Here is a 16,783-nt window from a genome sequence, read left to right as displayed (position 1 = left end):
CAGATGAAACCAAAATTGAGTTGTTTGGAAAGAACACACAACGCTATGTGTGGAGAACAAAAGGCACAGCACACCAACATGAAAACCTCATCCCAACTGTGAAATATGGTGGAGGGGGCATCATGGTTTGGGGCTGCTTTGCTGCCTCAGGTCCTGGACGGATTACTGTCATCGATGGAAAAATGAATTCCAAAGTTTATCAAGACATTTTGCAGGAAAACTTAAGACCATCTGTCCGCCAACTGAAGCTTAACAGAGGATGGACGATGCAACAGGACAACGACCCAAAGCATAGAAGTAAATCAACAACAGAATGGCTTCAACAGAAGAAAATACGCCTTCTGGAGCATGGGCGTAAATCCCGGGGGGGACGGAGGGGACATGTCCCCCTCTATCCGAGGGTTGTCCCGCCCTCTATCAATTAAATTCGCCATTGTCATACATATATTTATTTTAATCTAATCTAATTGTGTAATTAGTAGAAAATACAAAGCAAAAATGCGTTTTAAATTTAGAAACTGTTGAGTTCCCCCTCCCCTGCCTCTCACAATGGTTTGGCCCAATGCCTGCTCTCCACGTTCATCTCACCTGCGCATTGCGCGCAACACATTCAGTCAGGTATGCGGCTCAGTTCATCAGTTTTCATCATTAGACCAAGGGAGGGCCTACCACCAGGGGTTCATGTCAAAAGAAAGTAAGCACCTAACGGCTTTCCTGACACCCTGGGGTCTATATGAATAGGTGCGAATTCCTTTTGGCTGATGAATGCTCCAGCAGCCATTCAGCGGTGTTTGGAAGAGTGCTTAGAAGGCCTGCGAGACGAGATATGCATCCCATACCTTGATGACACCTTGGTGTTTAGTAAGACCTTTGAGAACCATGTCCAGGATGTAAGGAAAGTGCTGCAACGGCTTAAGGAACATGGCATCAAACTCAAGCCATATGTGTGAGCTTTTCAAACCTGAAGTCCGCTACCTGGGTAGAATTGTCTCTTCAGAGGGAAGTAAAGTTGATCCTGCAGACACAGAAGCTGTCAGATCCCTGAAAGACAAACAACCAAAAAATGTTGGTGAGTTGAGGAGAATTCTTGGTCTACTTAGGTACTACAGGCAGTACATTAAAGATTTCTCTCGCATTTCTAGCCCTTTGTACGACCTGTTAAAAAGCATGCCAGAAGGTAATGCCCAGATGAGAGACAATCGGAGAAAGCTTAAGGCAAAATGCATGAAAACCGGTGTCCCATCGAGTAAGCCTATTATCTGGACTGATCAGCATCAGAACATTCTCGAACAATTCATTGACTGTTTGCTCCAGCCACCTGTATTAGCATTCCCTGACTTTTCACAGCCTTTTGTCCTGCATACGGACGCGTCAGCCCAAGGTTTGGGTTCAGTATTGTACCAGAATCAAAATGGGAAACTTTGTGTGATTGCCTACGGATCCTGTACTTTATCTGCTGCTGAGAAAAATTACCACCTACACTCAGGCAAACTTGAATTTCTTGATCTGAAGTGGTCAGTCACTGAAACCTTCCGTGATTACTTGTACTATGCTCCAACTTTTACCATTTACAGCGACAACAATCCCCTTACATATGTCCTGTCAACTGCTAAACTGAATGCTACAGGCTGTAGGTGGGTGGCCGAATTGGCAGATTTTCACTTCACGATCAGATATCGTCCGGGCCGAGAAAATATTGACGCTGATGCACTATCCAGACTGCCCCTTGACATAGGAACTGTGATGAATGAGTGTTCTGAGGAGCTGTCATCAGACGTGATAGGTGCAACAATTCAGGCGGTAGAAGTTCAAGAAGGACCCAGCTTTCCATCGTCAGTCTCAACAAACTGTTCCTCTATCGAAGTCTGCCCAGCAGTCCCAACCATAATTCCATTGTCGGTAAATGAGATAAGAGAAGCTCAAATGAATGACCAGGAAATTAGTCCTGTATATCAATGCAAGCTGTCTGGATTAAAACCACAAGTATACTATACTATAAACATTATGCACTGTGCTGTGTTTGGAACATTGCATATTGTGAAAAGCGCTATATCAATAAACTTGAATTGAATTGAATATACTGCAGCTCCTGTGTTCCCATTATCTGGATTTTTTTATGTTAATGCAGGGGTGTCCAATGTCGGTCCTGGAGGGCCACAGTCCTGCAGAGTTTATCTCCAACTTGATTTAACACACCTGTTTTGAAGTTTCTAGTCTGCTTTCTGAGACTTAGATTAGCTGTTCAGGTGTGTTTGATTAGGGTTGAAGCTAAACTTTCCACGACACAGGCCCTCCAGGACTGACTTTGGACACCCCTGCGTTAATGTAACACTCCAGCCTGTCCCCTGCCTGTGTTCCCCATGTGTTTTGCCTTGTTCATTGTTTTCACCTGTCCCTCGTCATTGTTAATTAGTCCCACACCTGATTCTGTTTTCCCAGAGTGTTTCCCTATGTATTTAAGCCCTGTGTGTTCCTCAGTTCCTTGTTGGTTATTGTATTGTCCACCTGGTTGTGTCTTCTATGTTCTCTTGCTCATGTGTTTGTTTCATTAAAACCCGTGGATTATACCTGTTGCGTCTCCGTTCGTACTCATCCGTCTCACGTTGTGACAGTTAACATCTTTAAATCTGTTGTATATTTCCTTTCCATAGAACATATACTTTGGAACATATAACCCTAACCCTAACCATGGAGACAATGAGTTTATATTGTCTTTTAATTCTTCTTGAATTTGTAAGTCAACTGATTGCATTCTAAATAACCAGTAAGAAATTTCTGAATATGATACTCTGGGATAATACTGTATATGATCTAAACCAATTTCTGTTGCATTTATATTACTTATCCATCCAAAACTACTTCATTTAGCTTCATTGCGTTCCCAACACTCCTTAACTACATTCTATGCAGGGTGCATAACATTATGTCCCTGTAAATTTACCCAATAAGACATCATAATTTTCGTTCTTTTTATAAACAGAGGCATCTTTACCATTTCCACTTGAATTTCTTGCAGGTAAAGATTTTGTTGCACCAGAACAAATTCTTGAGGCTTGGTTATGTTCGACATCTAATTTTTTAAGGTTCCTTTCAGCCAAAGACGTGTGCTATACAACCATAGTCTACACTAGAATTCATAAGAGCCAGATATATGTTCTTCAGTGATGCTCTTGGTGCTCCCCAATCACGTCACAAAAGACGTCTCAGAATATTAATCACCTTCTTACACTTGTCAACTTTTAACCAAACAGCATTCCCAGAAACCTAATCTCCCTAACTTGTTCTAGTTCTTGATTATACAGTTTCAATAAAATTTGTTTATGCCGTTTGGAAAAACAAATGATCTGCCTTTCAGCAGTCGAAAGTTTAAAGAGGTCAATTAGGAATATTATGGTCTGTTTTAGACATAATGTGCAATGTGTATACAGGATTTAAGGTTAATAAATGCTGTATTTTCCACATATTGTGCATGTTTGTATCTCCTCTCTGAAAACGCAGATTTTTGACTAAGCTCATGGCTCTGAAGAGCGAGGTGTGCTATGATTGGCCAGTTTACCAGTGCGAAGTGATTGGTGGAATACTGCAAGCGTGTGAAGGAAATGTATGTCATGGTTCAGCAAGGAAAACAAGGAGAGGATACACGTACAGTAAAACATAAGGGTAGGTCAATGGTCCGAGAAATAAGAGGAAGCACATACAACAATGATTCACACCAGACAACTGATCACAAGGACTGGCAGCTATAGTTCACTCAAAATGCATAGTTGTCACTCACTATTCTGTGGGCCAGTATTGGTTTAGTAATTTCATAATCCCTGAGATCAAGCAGCAGAAATTAAGTGACAATGAGCAAATACTACAGACAGATTTTTGGCTAAACTAAATAGAGTAGTTGTACATGTCACTGTTTCTAAAAGGGGGCGTTTTTCTGGGCAAAAATTTAGAGTATACCCACTTCTCCAGGGACCACTACACCACTGTGTATAATCTATAAATTTGGTCAGCGACCCTCGAGGATCATTACAATTGATGAGATCATGAAGTGTCTGATTTAATCCATAGCAAAAAAACCTATAAATGCAAGCTATGGTAAATCTGTAAAATTTGTATTGACCAGAAAATCTTTAATATGGTCCTCGAGGGTACAATTACCTTGGGGCATGCTACACAGAGTAGCATAGTGCCCTAAGGTGGTGAAATGAGGCGCCAGCAACAGGTCGTGACAATGTAACTTCTCTGACCATATTTGGAACATCAGGTTCCTCTTCAATTGTACTGACAGGTACACCACCTTACTTGTGTACCCATTTGGGCGGTCTCAGTCAAATCAGACTACCAACTGACGTAGATTTGTGGGGGTGTGGTTACACGAGGCGTTTCAGGCAGATCTGGGTGAGCATTCGCTTTGAGATGGATGCATCTTTTGTTCCCACACTTTCATTTCTGCAATTTTACATGTGTAACACATGCATGGGCAACTTATAACACACCACAGACACAGAACAACACATGTTCGTGACATATGACCCCTTTAAAACCCCGTTTATATGACCATAATTCTACTGTTTTAATTCCTATCTGCATTTTCTTTTTCACGTATTCAATATTTCTTCCCCTAATCCGGAGAGCCCCACCATCTGCATACAATGATTTTCCTATTCCATGTTCCACTTGTTTAAAAATATCATTAATCGTTATATTAAATAACAAAGGACTACACACACTACCCTGAGGTGTTCCATTTGAATACTCCTTACCTATTCTTACCTCTATTGTTCTGCCAAACAAGAAATCTAACACCCAACTGTGCATCCTACCTCCAATTCCTAATTTATTTAACTTGATAATAAGTCCTTCTTTCCATAACATAAAGTATGCTTTCTCAATATATATATTTTTTTCAATATTTCTGATATAATATTGAATCCATTATATTTATATAAATTTTCAGATATAACTAGTTATAAGTTATTAGAAATGTGCTTTTAAATCGTACAATAACATTTGTTTTATTATGAAAACTATTTATACTGAATATAAACTCAACTCCCAAGTGTCTTCTTTCATGTGAGACAAAACCTTTATTTTTAGTTCAAAATTAACTTATCATGGGTATTTGAACGATCAAATGTTGATTTCATATCTTTGCTATCAGAAGAGTTAATACCATTGGTTAAAACTATATTTTGAATGGTAAGGTTGACATTTTCACTTTAGTTTATTTCTACAGCACGTTTTCAGGGAATTGCCCAATGCTTTTTGAATGATTTAGATTTTGGTGAATTTCAGAATGAGTTGTATTATGTATGTCGTACAGCAGATGTCAGTAAAGCGCTTTAGTTCGAGCGTCTCCGCGCAGAAGAAGAGTAGCGCGCGCGCTAGCGGATCTCTTCACTCAGAGCTTTGGGAGTGTGTGATTTGTTAATGAATGTCATTCGTGGGAGAATTACTCGAGTGTTTAGTAATAAAGTTCATTTCATAAAGATGAGTGAAGAAGCTCACAAAGCTCGCGTGAGGATCGGGACTCATAACGGCACATTTCACTGTGACGAAGTACTCGCGTGCTTCCTTCTTCGACAGCTACCAGAATACAAGGTAAACAAAATGACACATACTGACGTTTGATAACTCGCATTTATATGCTTTCAGTGATACTATTGAACACAACGTGTTTTAACAGAGGAGTTACTCTTGCTGAAAGCCAAACATTTCTGAACATCTGTGGTGTAACGTTAGCCTTTCTGTACCCCCGACCCCACGTGGCCAAAAAAAGACTGTTTGGTTGGTTTTCTAGTAACATGACAATTAGGATGGTTAAATATGCATTTTTTATATTTCCGCACAATCCTTCACTTGATTGTAATTTCGTTACTTCGATGTTGGCATTCCCAGATAGCACAAGTCAATCTGTAAGATGTCTGCCAAGGATCTCGAGATCTGGAAAACATCTACTGTGTATAAACAACTGCTAAACATCGTAGAAAGACCTGTTGTACATCCATTTTAGATCATACACGTCTTACAGACATCTTCTAGAGGTCTACATGACATATGACAGCAGACATCTCAGAGATTTAGGGAGATGAGCAAACACCATCTGCCAAATGTCTCGCAGATGAAAATGCAGACATCAAATATATATCTGCCAAAAGTACATGTGTTATCAGCGTTCTTTAAAGCAAAAGTTTTGACACTCTGTGTGTAACCTTATTTGTGTTTTTCAACCACTACCGTGTTAAAAAAAACACAATCCCTCCCACCAGTATGTTTCCTCAATAAAAGATAGATACAAAAACTGTTCCTGAGGCAATATGAGATGCTGCTGTGAGGATCAGTCAAACTCTGAGGAGGAAGGGAATACAACGAGACACAAATCTTGTTTGTGTTTAGCCTTGCGTTTAACGAAGTACATTAAAATCCTTTAATGCTTTACCCTTGGATTATAACGCTTGTACCATAGTCGTATGCCAAATTAAACCTGTTATTGATTATTTTGTGGTCATTTTTGATCATTCAGTTGAATGACAGTTATTTTCCGTGCATTAAACTAGGTTTAATCTACACGGTAATGTGTTTATATGTCTTTTAAAAACATACATGACATCATATTTACAAACGATTTAACCAAATTGCCTGTTTGTGACATTTGAATGTCATTTCTTACTACAAAGCTCAAAGTAAACAGCTGCATTCATTAAAGGTCTGCATTCAGTAAAAATAAACTAATAAAATATTTCAAATTCACATTTCATGTCCTGTTATTTTCTCATGTGGCAAGCATCTCTGTTATAAACAGGATAAGGCAGCCGGCTGTTATCACTGTGATCAGGAGTGGTTGTTTAACACTGGAGGGGCTTATTTCTGCAATATCAGCCGGCTGCCTGTACATTTACTCAATAAATACTCAATAAATATGTAATTTCCAAAATATTTATGAAAATGACAATTATTAAGTTATATAAAATATTAATTTGTATCAACCAAACAGAAATGTTTTTAATCAAATAAAGCTTTTTGTGCTCTTCAACTAACTTTTCCCCCCTCAATAACTAAATTAACCAGTTTCACTAAATGAGCAAAGCTTATTCACATCCTGCGTTCTCTTGTAGCTCACTTTAAATTATTCAATTATCTTTTATATCGCTAGTGACTGAAAAGTTTCAACAGTTTTAACAAATCGGTTCAAAAGAGTTATTCTGATCGGAAAAGTTTGTTCGTTCATACTGATGCACTCGCTGTTGTTTACAGTAAAACGCTGATTCAACAAACCATCTGCACAGCTCAAAACATTACAATGATGTACATAGGCATGGCCGGTATGAGATTCTGACGGTGTGATAACCTTGAGCAAAACTACCACAGTGTCACGGTATCACTATTACATATCTACAATTTGTTATTTTTAAATTAAAACAAAGTTTTTTTCACTGAACACAATGTTTTATTTTTAACAAACATATAGAACATTCTTGAACAGTAAACATGTCAGATTAAATCATTAAAATAAAAAATTGTGTCAAAAAAAATGCAGTCAATTAAGTGAGCCTTAACCTGTAGCTCAACAATAATCAGAAGTTCAGAACATAAATACATTTCTGTAAAAAATCATTTTAAATGAAAAATACAGTCACTTAAGTGAGCCTCAAGCTGCAGCTCAACAATTAAAACAATTTCTGTGAAAAAGCAGTCATGGAACTGCAGCTGAACAATGTTTTTGGAGGCATGTTTACTTTCTACACATTTATTTTTCAGTCAAAGTTATAATGCAGGAATGTAAACTTGTTCAGCTAGTTCAAACTGTGGGTTAGTTGATTAGCCATGTTATTTGCCTCTGTAGAAAGCCAAATAGTATTTATTCTGAATTGACATGTTTTTTGAAGCTGCTAACGTCTGTTTTACATTATAATCCTATGCAGTAAATGTCCTGAGTGCTTTTTTAAACATCTGCGCTCGCATCATTTTCTGCAGCTCAGAGTGTCTGTTGAGGTTGAAAAAATAGTCAAATAGTCTTCCGTTACACTGCCTATCTGTTTCTCTGGGCAACCTTCTTATACAGACGTAGCCTCTAAAGTCATGGCGTTCAGCTGCTGTTTGTAACCAAACGATGCTGCGTTTTTTTTTAAGTGCGTCTTTTTAGACGGGGAACTCCTGCACACATGTGACTCACTCACTCATGGACTCCTTGCACAAATCGGAGGGGGAGGGGCCAATTGACTCATTACGCTCTTCGCTGCACACAACCTGAGGGATTCCTGCACTTTCCGTCTTTGAGAAAGAGTAAAAAACTGCAATGACCTCAGGAACGGTATAAAGTGAAATTTTAGTGGTTTTGACACCGCAGATTTTTAAAGCCACAGTATACCTTGAAACCTGTAATCGGCCCATGCCTTGATGTACGCCACTTTAAGAAATTGTTAATTTTAGAAACCTTTTAAGTTAAGGTTCACCGATTGACCGGTCAGACACCGGAATCAGCCGGTTTTCGCTTGATCGGCATGACCGGTCAGTCTCGCGTCTTGCCGATTCTAAGCCAGCTACGCAGGCCATAACGTCAAATACGCAAGTAAATGTCCGTTCAAGACGGCTGTCTTTCACGGCTCATTAACGCTCGTGACTTTGTGGTTCCACAATTCACCTATCAAAGTAAACCACATAAAATGAAGAATGAAGGAGTATCAATGCACATTTCCCGCAAGTCTTGTGTAAACTATGGCATGCAAAGTTTTTTTATACAATGTTTTCATGAGATGACGGAGCTCCCCTGCAGCACTGGGAGTTATCCCCGGTCTGCGGCTCATGCGAGCCAGACCACGATTGCAAAACATGTAAGTTATGATCAAAAGTCCAGGTATGCACATGATAAACAATTAATAATCAGTTAATAATCAATAAACGCGTCTTCTTCCCTTTTAAAATGACCGTTATAGATGTGTCTCTACGTAGAGCATGAGCTGCGCAGTTTTAAACTGACACGTGTCTCTCCTTGCTGCGCGGTTGTAAAGGCAGGCGTATTTTGCATGCATCTCTCACCTTTAACTCATTCCCCTCCAGCCTTTTTAAAAAGAAGTTGCGAGCCTACGCCAGCGTTTTTAACATTTTCACCAAATTTTAATGGCTCACAGTAAATTTTCTGCAAAGAATATATGGACAAACAATATGTCAAATGAAAGAACAGAGTCTCTGCTTTTAAACAAAAGAATCCGTATTCTTCTATCTTCATTTGTTTGTTTTTTATCACTCCGTAGATGTGGGTAGGTTTCTTCAAAAATGCATCACTTTGATTAAACAGCTGAGATAATTAAATTTTTTGTCAAAGATTCCGCCCAGATTACACTCAGAACATCATTAAAAACCGCTAAAACATATACCTTCTAGGTTCTGGGATTCAGTACTTTTTACCAAAGGTGTGTAATAGCGCCACCTGCTGTACAACAGTACAAACACTGATTGCCGTAAAAACTAGTCTTAGGCGGGGAACCGTTTTTTTTAAATGACGAGATTACTCGTCAATGGCGGTGAAAGAGTTAAACTTTAATACTCCGCAGCTTGAAGAGGTCTAAATGACAAAATTAAAGATCATATTAGTAAAACCCAATTTGTGGAGTTAGCACTTTAAAAAGTACATAATAGGCTTAATACCCAGTTCAGAGGTGGGAAGTAACTAGGGATGGGTACTGAAACTCGGTACTTTATCAGTCTCGGGGCTAAATTATAAAAGACCAAAGTATCGATAAGCTCTGACGTTAACGGTTCTGCTGTCGGTACTGGAGAAATTAAGAAAAACATTTACTATTTATTATTGCTAAATAAACGTTAACTAGCATATTTTAACTGACCAACCATTTCTAATTTGTGATAATATTAAAGGCATTTGCCTGCATTTTTGATATTCGCAATCTCGCATGCGAAATGTCCGTCTGTCCCACACTACACAGAGCTCGCGCGCACACAACACGAAAGTTCGCGCTTAATAGAGTGACGATGGCGGAGAGAATCATACGGTCTAAAGTCTGGTTATATTTTACTCGAGTGGATGCAGATAAGGCCCTTTGCAACAAGTGCAACAAGACTTTTGCTTGTAAGAGCGGAAACACAAGTAATCTGGCTAAACATATCTCTAAAGTGCATTATGTGCAGACTGATAAATGCAAAGTTTTCGACTGCCTGCAAGCTAATAGTTCATCATCCACGTCCTCAGGTATGCTAGCCTAGCAGTCTTCCTAAATAACACAGACATAAACATTGCATAAGATTTCTTTAAATTAGTATGTAATAATTTAATAAACACGCATCACATAAAAAAATAGCCTACATATTTATCAGAAGTAGCCTAAATAAATCTTAAACATAAAAAATGCTTTCACAGTACTGCATTTAAAATGGATGAATAATTCTAAATTCTAAAGCAGAGCTTACCTAAAAAAATAATTTGTAGCGATGAAATACATAAACTTTTTGTGTTTGTGTGTTTATACATATTATGTCCCTATTTATCATAAGTACTAAATGCACAAACACACAAATGAAGGAAATATGTGCTACACTACACACATCATCACAAAAGAGAAGATCTCCAGCCACAACACATAATTGGAATACCATTTCTTTATTATTATTAAACAAAAACACAAACAAATTTAGGACCACATGCATTTTATTTTAATTCTGTATGAATAATAGGCGGGTATCAGTCATCTTTTACCTGCATTAAGATATGTTAGGTCAACGAATCTAAAGAATAAGAATGTTTTAAATAGTGAAAAAAACTCCAGCTTTAGTTTTGTCTTTCATACAAAAAACACAACAAAAAGTACTGATAAGAGTACCGTTAAAGTACCGGATCGTTAAGTGGTATCGATAAAAGTAGTTGTACCGTTAAAACCTTAACGATACCCATCCCTAGATGTAACAGAGTACATTTACTTGAGTACTCAACTCAACTTTATTTATATAGCACTTTTTACAATTTCCATAGTTATAAAGCAGTTGTACATAAAACATATTGACTATAAGCAGGACAACTAAAGTCATACACCTGTAAAAACAAGAAAAATGTTAAAACAAAGAAGACCTACAACACACTCTAACCCTAACCTACAAATGCTCCACACACACAATGCAGGGCTCTAGACTATCTATTTAGACTGGTTTCACTGGTGCACCTAGGGGTGTGCGATATGACGATATTAGATCGCGAACGATTAAAATGACTGCACGATCCACTTTTTCGGGAAAATCGTTAAATCGTCCTATATAGTGCTGTTCTATAGAATTCGTCAACATACTTGCGATAGATTGCGCCATGTAAACAAGCTCGTATACGTTGCTTGTGAATTCAGTAAGATTAAGTGACGCGGTCAGTGAAGATGGAGGGGAAAACGGAGGACTTGGTCCCTAAAAAAAGTTCTCCATCAGCAATAATGAAATGGTTTGGGTTTTCCCCAACTGACACGGCCCAAACAACAGTTATTTGCAAATGTGGCAATGATAAGATTCGAGCGTCGTAAGGCAACACAACGAACCTTTTTAACCACCTCAAAATAAAAGGGACTGAAAGAGTATTCGACAGTCAAATTATAAAGGGATCCCACGCGAGTAAATCAGGTACAACCAAGCATACGGAAACTAAAAGGCCTAAACAATGACTTTAGCGAAAGAACCATTTGAGAAAAAAAAACATGTATCCGTATGACAGAATGAACAAGCGCTGGAAAGATGTCACTGACGCGGTCGCATTTTACCTGGCCAAAGACAGGATTCCCATAAAGACTGTGGAAAATGAGGGCTTTAAAAAACTGCTCAAAGTCGTAGATCCACGTTACGAAATACCAAGCCAAAAATATTTATCCTCCACGTCCATTCCACAGCTTTACTCCGAGTGCCGCAACAAGATGAAAAACAAAATTCAAAATGTAAAGTTTTTTGCTAACAGCTGATTTATGGTCTTGCACTTGCATTAAATATTAACTTGATTAAAATATTCTTCATAATATAAATGGTAAAGAGTATATTTTTATATGGGGACTTAGTTTGGCTCTATTGAAGCCCCTTTAATTTGCAAAATAGTCTTAAAACCAACTTGAAGAAGAACCGCGAGTTAATCGTGATCTATCTGGTAAAAATCGTGATTAGAATTTTTTTTCTAGATCGCCCACCCCTAGGTGCACCTAACTTTTTTTCTTAGGTGCACCCTAATTTTAGACTGCATCAGATTTAACGCATTTAACATGTAACTGGTTTTACCAGTTCACTTTTTTTTAAATGTCCATATAGGCAAAATTTACTTGTAAATGATTAACTTACAATCTTCTGGTCAACTTAAAATGTTCTTTATTTGAAACACAAATCTACAAGAAAGGTAACTTACGGAAGAATTGTTGGTGCTTAAAGTGCTTTAGTGAGCTGAAATTTAAACTTAAAAGATCTCAAGATAAATGGACCAGGGCTTGACGGCTCCGTGTCAGAGCATTGCTTATGATTTTGGACGGATCAGGCCTTAACTTAACATAATTCACAAAAAAGTTGTCAGTTGTTCTTTTCATCTTCTCTCATCATCCCCTGCTACATCCACTCTGTTTAATTGACGGCATTAGGCTATTCACCTTGTCTGACTGCAGCACACGCATTTTCAAACGTACCAAATTGGTCGCATTCTAGAGCCCTGCAATATGCACACAGATTTACACACAACGACATAGACACCGTGTGGGCCTAATACACACATACACCCACAGTGAAAGCACTCATTTAAGATAAAGGAGAGAGAAACACAGGTCAAATATTAAACAGACTATAAATTTCTATGTGCAATATTAATTATGTTAAACTTCTGAATTCTAAAGCTGTACTGTACTTGGGTACACTTTTTGAGTATTTTAACTTAAATATTTCTTTTTCTGTTTACTTTTTACTGTACTACACTACATTTGAATGACAAATACCATCTTTTTATGGCACAATTTATTTTTACATGGCCGACTTTTTGGATAAACAACTTTGCAGATTGTTAAAATTGAAGGAAAGCTATGTCACACACTGCGATGTCGATACTTTATGAGATTCTTGAAACCTACTCATTAACTTCATTCTTGTTGTGAACGGATTTGAAATAATTTGGCGCTGTCTCAAGTAATCAACAGATAAATGGTGTCTTCTGAAATCCTTTGCGTATAGTTTAGTTTCAAAGATGCCAAATATCAAATCTTTTGTCCTCAGGCTCCAACAACCCGCCACAGCAAGCAGCGAATCGTAGTAATGTGCGTGTAAACTTGTCAATGATGAGCTGAGCTGTGACCGACACGTCGACAGCGAGAAACCACAGTCACCCAGCCGTGCAATTATAACAGACTCTCCTCTTCTCACACACAAAGGCCTGCACTGCTCGATATCTACTCATCTTTTCACATGAGATATTACAACTAGATATCCAAGTTGGCAGGTCGCACACGCACAAGAACCTGTAAAAAACGCTCGCGCTGTCTCAAACTTTTGTTGCAGTTTGGAGCCCTGGCTAAAATTCAAATAATCCTGACCTTACCTGGATAGCCACTTAAAACAGCCTCATGGTACAGGCCCCTGGTGTAATGCAGTTATTGAAGTTATACAGTTATTGTTTTATTTTTCTTATGTGTTTTAGGATGCAGAAATCGTGCGAAGCAGAGACCCGTCGTTCCTGGCAGAATGTGATGTTGTGGTTGATGTAGGTGGAGAATATAATCCCAGTGTTCAGCGCTATGATCATCATCAGAGGTACGCAAGTATTCTGTTTATACCACAGTTACCACTTTTTACTAATGTTTGAGGTCCACACATATTTTAGCTAATTTTTTATAGGATGCTAATTTAACAGGGCTAATTTCTAGGCGTTGCTTCACCAATTTTATACATCACTGCACAAGTAAGTCTGTCTCCCTTTGTAAACATGTACAACTTGCATTGAAATGTTCATCTGGTACACACCAAAGACTTTAATAGATGAGAATATATAAAAAAATATATATACAAAGGAAAATAACAATAACAATGTATTTATATACGTAGAAGTTTAAAGCGGGCCTAACACACAGGGTTTCTGCCAATCTCATATTAATCTTGAGTACCTATAGAGTAGTGGTGCATACTTTGTATCTTGGAAGAGTATTTAGTTTAATCACATTTATAAAAGATATATACAGCTGTACGAGTCTGCGCATGCACCTTCTCCTGCTCTCATGTTGGCATGCTGTGTGCTTTTCCGGGAAAATTGTCCAATAAGGGACTTAGAAAAGTTGTTACAAAACTGTTTTATATATGTTTGGATAAAAACTTTCCGAAACCTGTAGGATCGCTGGGGGAGTGTATCGAGCACAGAAATTTTTTGACAAGTTCACCATGTTAAGCATGAGAAGACCGCATGTTTAACATTGTAAAGAAGTCCAAATGCCTGACACATTGTTGCAGGCCCACTTTAAAGATTTTTCTCTGATGATAAATAAAGGGTTTAAATAAGAGATCAGTGTTGAGGTAGACAGCAGGTGGCAATGGAATGTGTACATATATTTTACTGTGTTCTATATGAGCTGATGAATGACATCACTCTGTTAGAGTCCTTACAGTGTGGGACGTGTCCGTATTAAGGAGTCTCTGTTTTGGCAAACCGACTGGGTAAAGCAGACTGCAGTCGACAGAAAAGAGAATTCTCATGGTCTTTAATGATTTTGACAGCTCTGGCTTTGTATCGCCTGTTGTAGATGTCGTTAAGAGAGGAAGAGCAGACCCAAAGATGCACTGAACTAAACGAATCATTCTGTATGCATGGCCCGCAAGCGGCGCTGTGTGCCACCACAAAAGACAACAAAAAAACATTAAGAACACTGCGTTCATCGCATCACATCCAGGGAGGACTGAATTTCTCTACATAATAGGTTCTGTAGTCTTTCGTCAAGTCGCAGCGCTTGCGTCTCCAAACCATCCGATACTTTTGCGGCTCATTCTAATCAAAGCCCAGAATATGTGCACGCTTCTTTAATAGTGTTTACTGAATTGGTTCCTCAGGATTGCAGTTTTTTTATTTCACCTGTTTAATCAGGCTGGGGTGGGGCTAAACTAAAAGTGTCTGCACCACATTTGAAGATCAGTTGTTTCAACCCACATTAATTTACTCTGTGTTTTCTCTGGTTTCTTGCCCACCCCAGCCAAATAAGGACTTTCTTAACTAGCAAATTTTAATTTGGACTCGCCTTTAAGCAACCTGGATGCTGATGAACATTTTAAACTCTTTTAACTCGAACTGTTTGAATATTTTACTGTTTGATCGCAAAACATACAAGGGATGATCAAAGCCCAGACACTATGCACATGATAAACGACGTAAAACTTGCTTCTTATTTGATGTCCGTTATGTTTGTTAGGGTTAGAGATTCTAATAATGACCTCTTCCCAAGCTACAGTCAACTCAACTATGAGGACTGTCCTACTGAAGCTGGACCACAGAACCATGTCCGGCCGCAGGTTGGTCTCAGCGATTTCCAAGAGTAAAGTAAGTCTGTGGTTTAAATCAACTCGCATTTCCCAATCCCCTCCCACTTGTTAAGGAACCAAAAGTAATAAATGAATCAAAATCAACGAATCATCAATCAAACTTTCACTTTTTAATACTTGGTTGCAAATCCTTTGCAGTCAATTACAGTCTGAAGTCTGGAACGCATAGACATCACCAGACGCTGTGTTTCATCCCTGGTGGTTCTCTGCCAGGCCTCTACTTCAACCGTCTTCAGTTCCTGCTTGTTCTTGGGGTATTTTCCCTTTAGTTTTGTCTTCAGCAAGTGAAATGCATGCTCAATCGGATTCAGGTCAGGTGATTGACTTGGCCATTGCATAACAGTCCACTTCTTTCCCTTTAAAACTCTTTGGTTGCTTTTGCAGTATGCTTTGGGCCATTGTCCATCTGCACTGTGAAACGCCATCCAATGAGTTCTGAAGCATTTGGCTGAATATGAGCAGATAATATTGCCCGAAACACTTCAGAATTCATCCTGCTGCTTTTGTCAGAAGTCACATCATCAATAAATACAAGAGAACCAGTTCCACTGGCAGCCATACATGCCCACGCCATGACATTACCACCACCATGCTTCACTGATGAGGAGCTATGCTTAGGATCATGAGCAGTTCCTTTCCTTCTCCATACTCTTCTCTTCCCATCACTCTGGTACAAGTTGATCTTGGTCTCATCTGTCCATAGGATGTTGTTCCAGAACTGTGAAGGCTTTTTTAGATGTCGTTTGGCAAACTCTAGTCTGGGCTTCCTGTTTTAGAGGCTCACCAATGGTTTTCATCTTGTGGTAAACACTCTGTATTCACTCTGGTGAAGTCTTCTCTTGATTGTTGACTTTGACACACATATACCTACCTCCTGGAGAGTGTTCTTGATCTGGCCAACTGTTGTGAAGGTTGTTTTCTTCACCAGGGAAAGAATTTTTCGGTCATCCACCACAGTTGTTTTCCGTGGTCTTCCGGGTCTTTTGGTGTTGCTTAGCTCACCGGTGCTTTCCTTCTTTTTAAGAGTGTTCCAAACATTTGTTTTGGCCACGCCTAATGTTTTTGCTATCTCTCTGATGGGTTTGTTTTGTTTTTTTAGCCTAATGATGGCTTGCTTCACTGATATTGACAGCTCTTTGGATATCATCTTGACAGTTGACAGCAACAGATTCCAAATGCAAATAGCACACTTGAAATGAACTCTGGACCTTTTATCTGCTCATTGTAATTGGGACAGTGAGGGAATAACACACACGTGGCCATG

The 16,783-nt window shown here is 38.7% G+C and overlaps 1 protein-coding gene across 1 annotated transcript in view; it reads left to right on the top strand.

The window, feature by feature from the left end:
- Positions 1-5,337: 5,337 nt before the first annotated feature.
- The window catches only part of myg1 (myg1 exonuclease), a 29,927-nt gene continuing 18,481 nt past the window's right edge, over positions 5,338-16,783 (top strand). Inside the window, exons 1-2 of the mRNA XM_056735560.1 lie at positions 5,338-5,595; positions 13,637-13,749. Coding sequence (XP_056591538.1) covers positions 5,425-5,595; positions 13,637-13,749 — 284 coding nt within the window. The 5' untranslated portion in view covers positions 5,338-5,424. The remainder of the gene's footprint in view (positions 5,596-13,636; positions 13,750-16,783) is intronic.

The sequence above is a fragment of the Triplophysa dalaica genome, chromosome 21 (assembly GCF_015846415.1).
Source record: "Triplophysa dalaica isolate WHDGS20190420 chromosome 21, ASM1584641v1, whole genome shotgun sequence".
In the NCBI taxonomy this organism is placed as follows: domain Eukaryota; kingdom Metazoa; phylum Chordata; class Actinopteri; order Cypriniformes; family Nemacheilidae; genus Triplophysa; species Triplophysa dalaica.
This window is presented reverse-complemented; position numbering and strand designations above follow the sequence as displayed.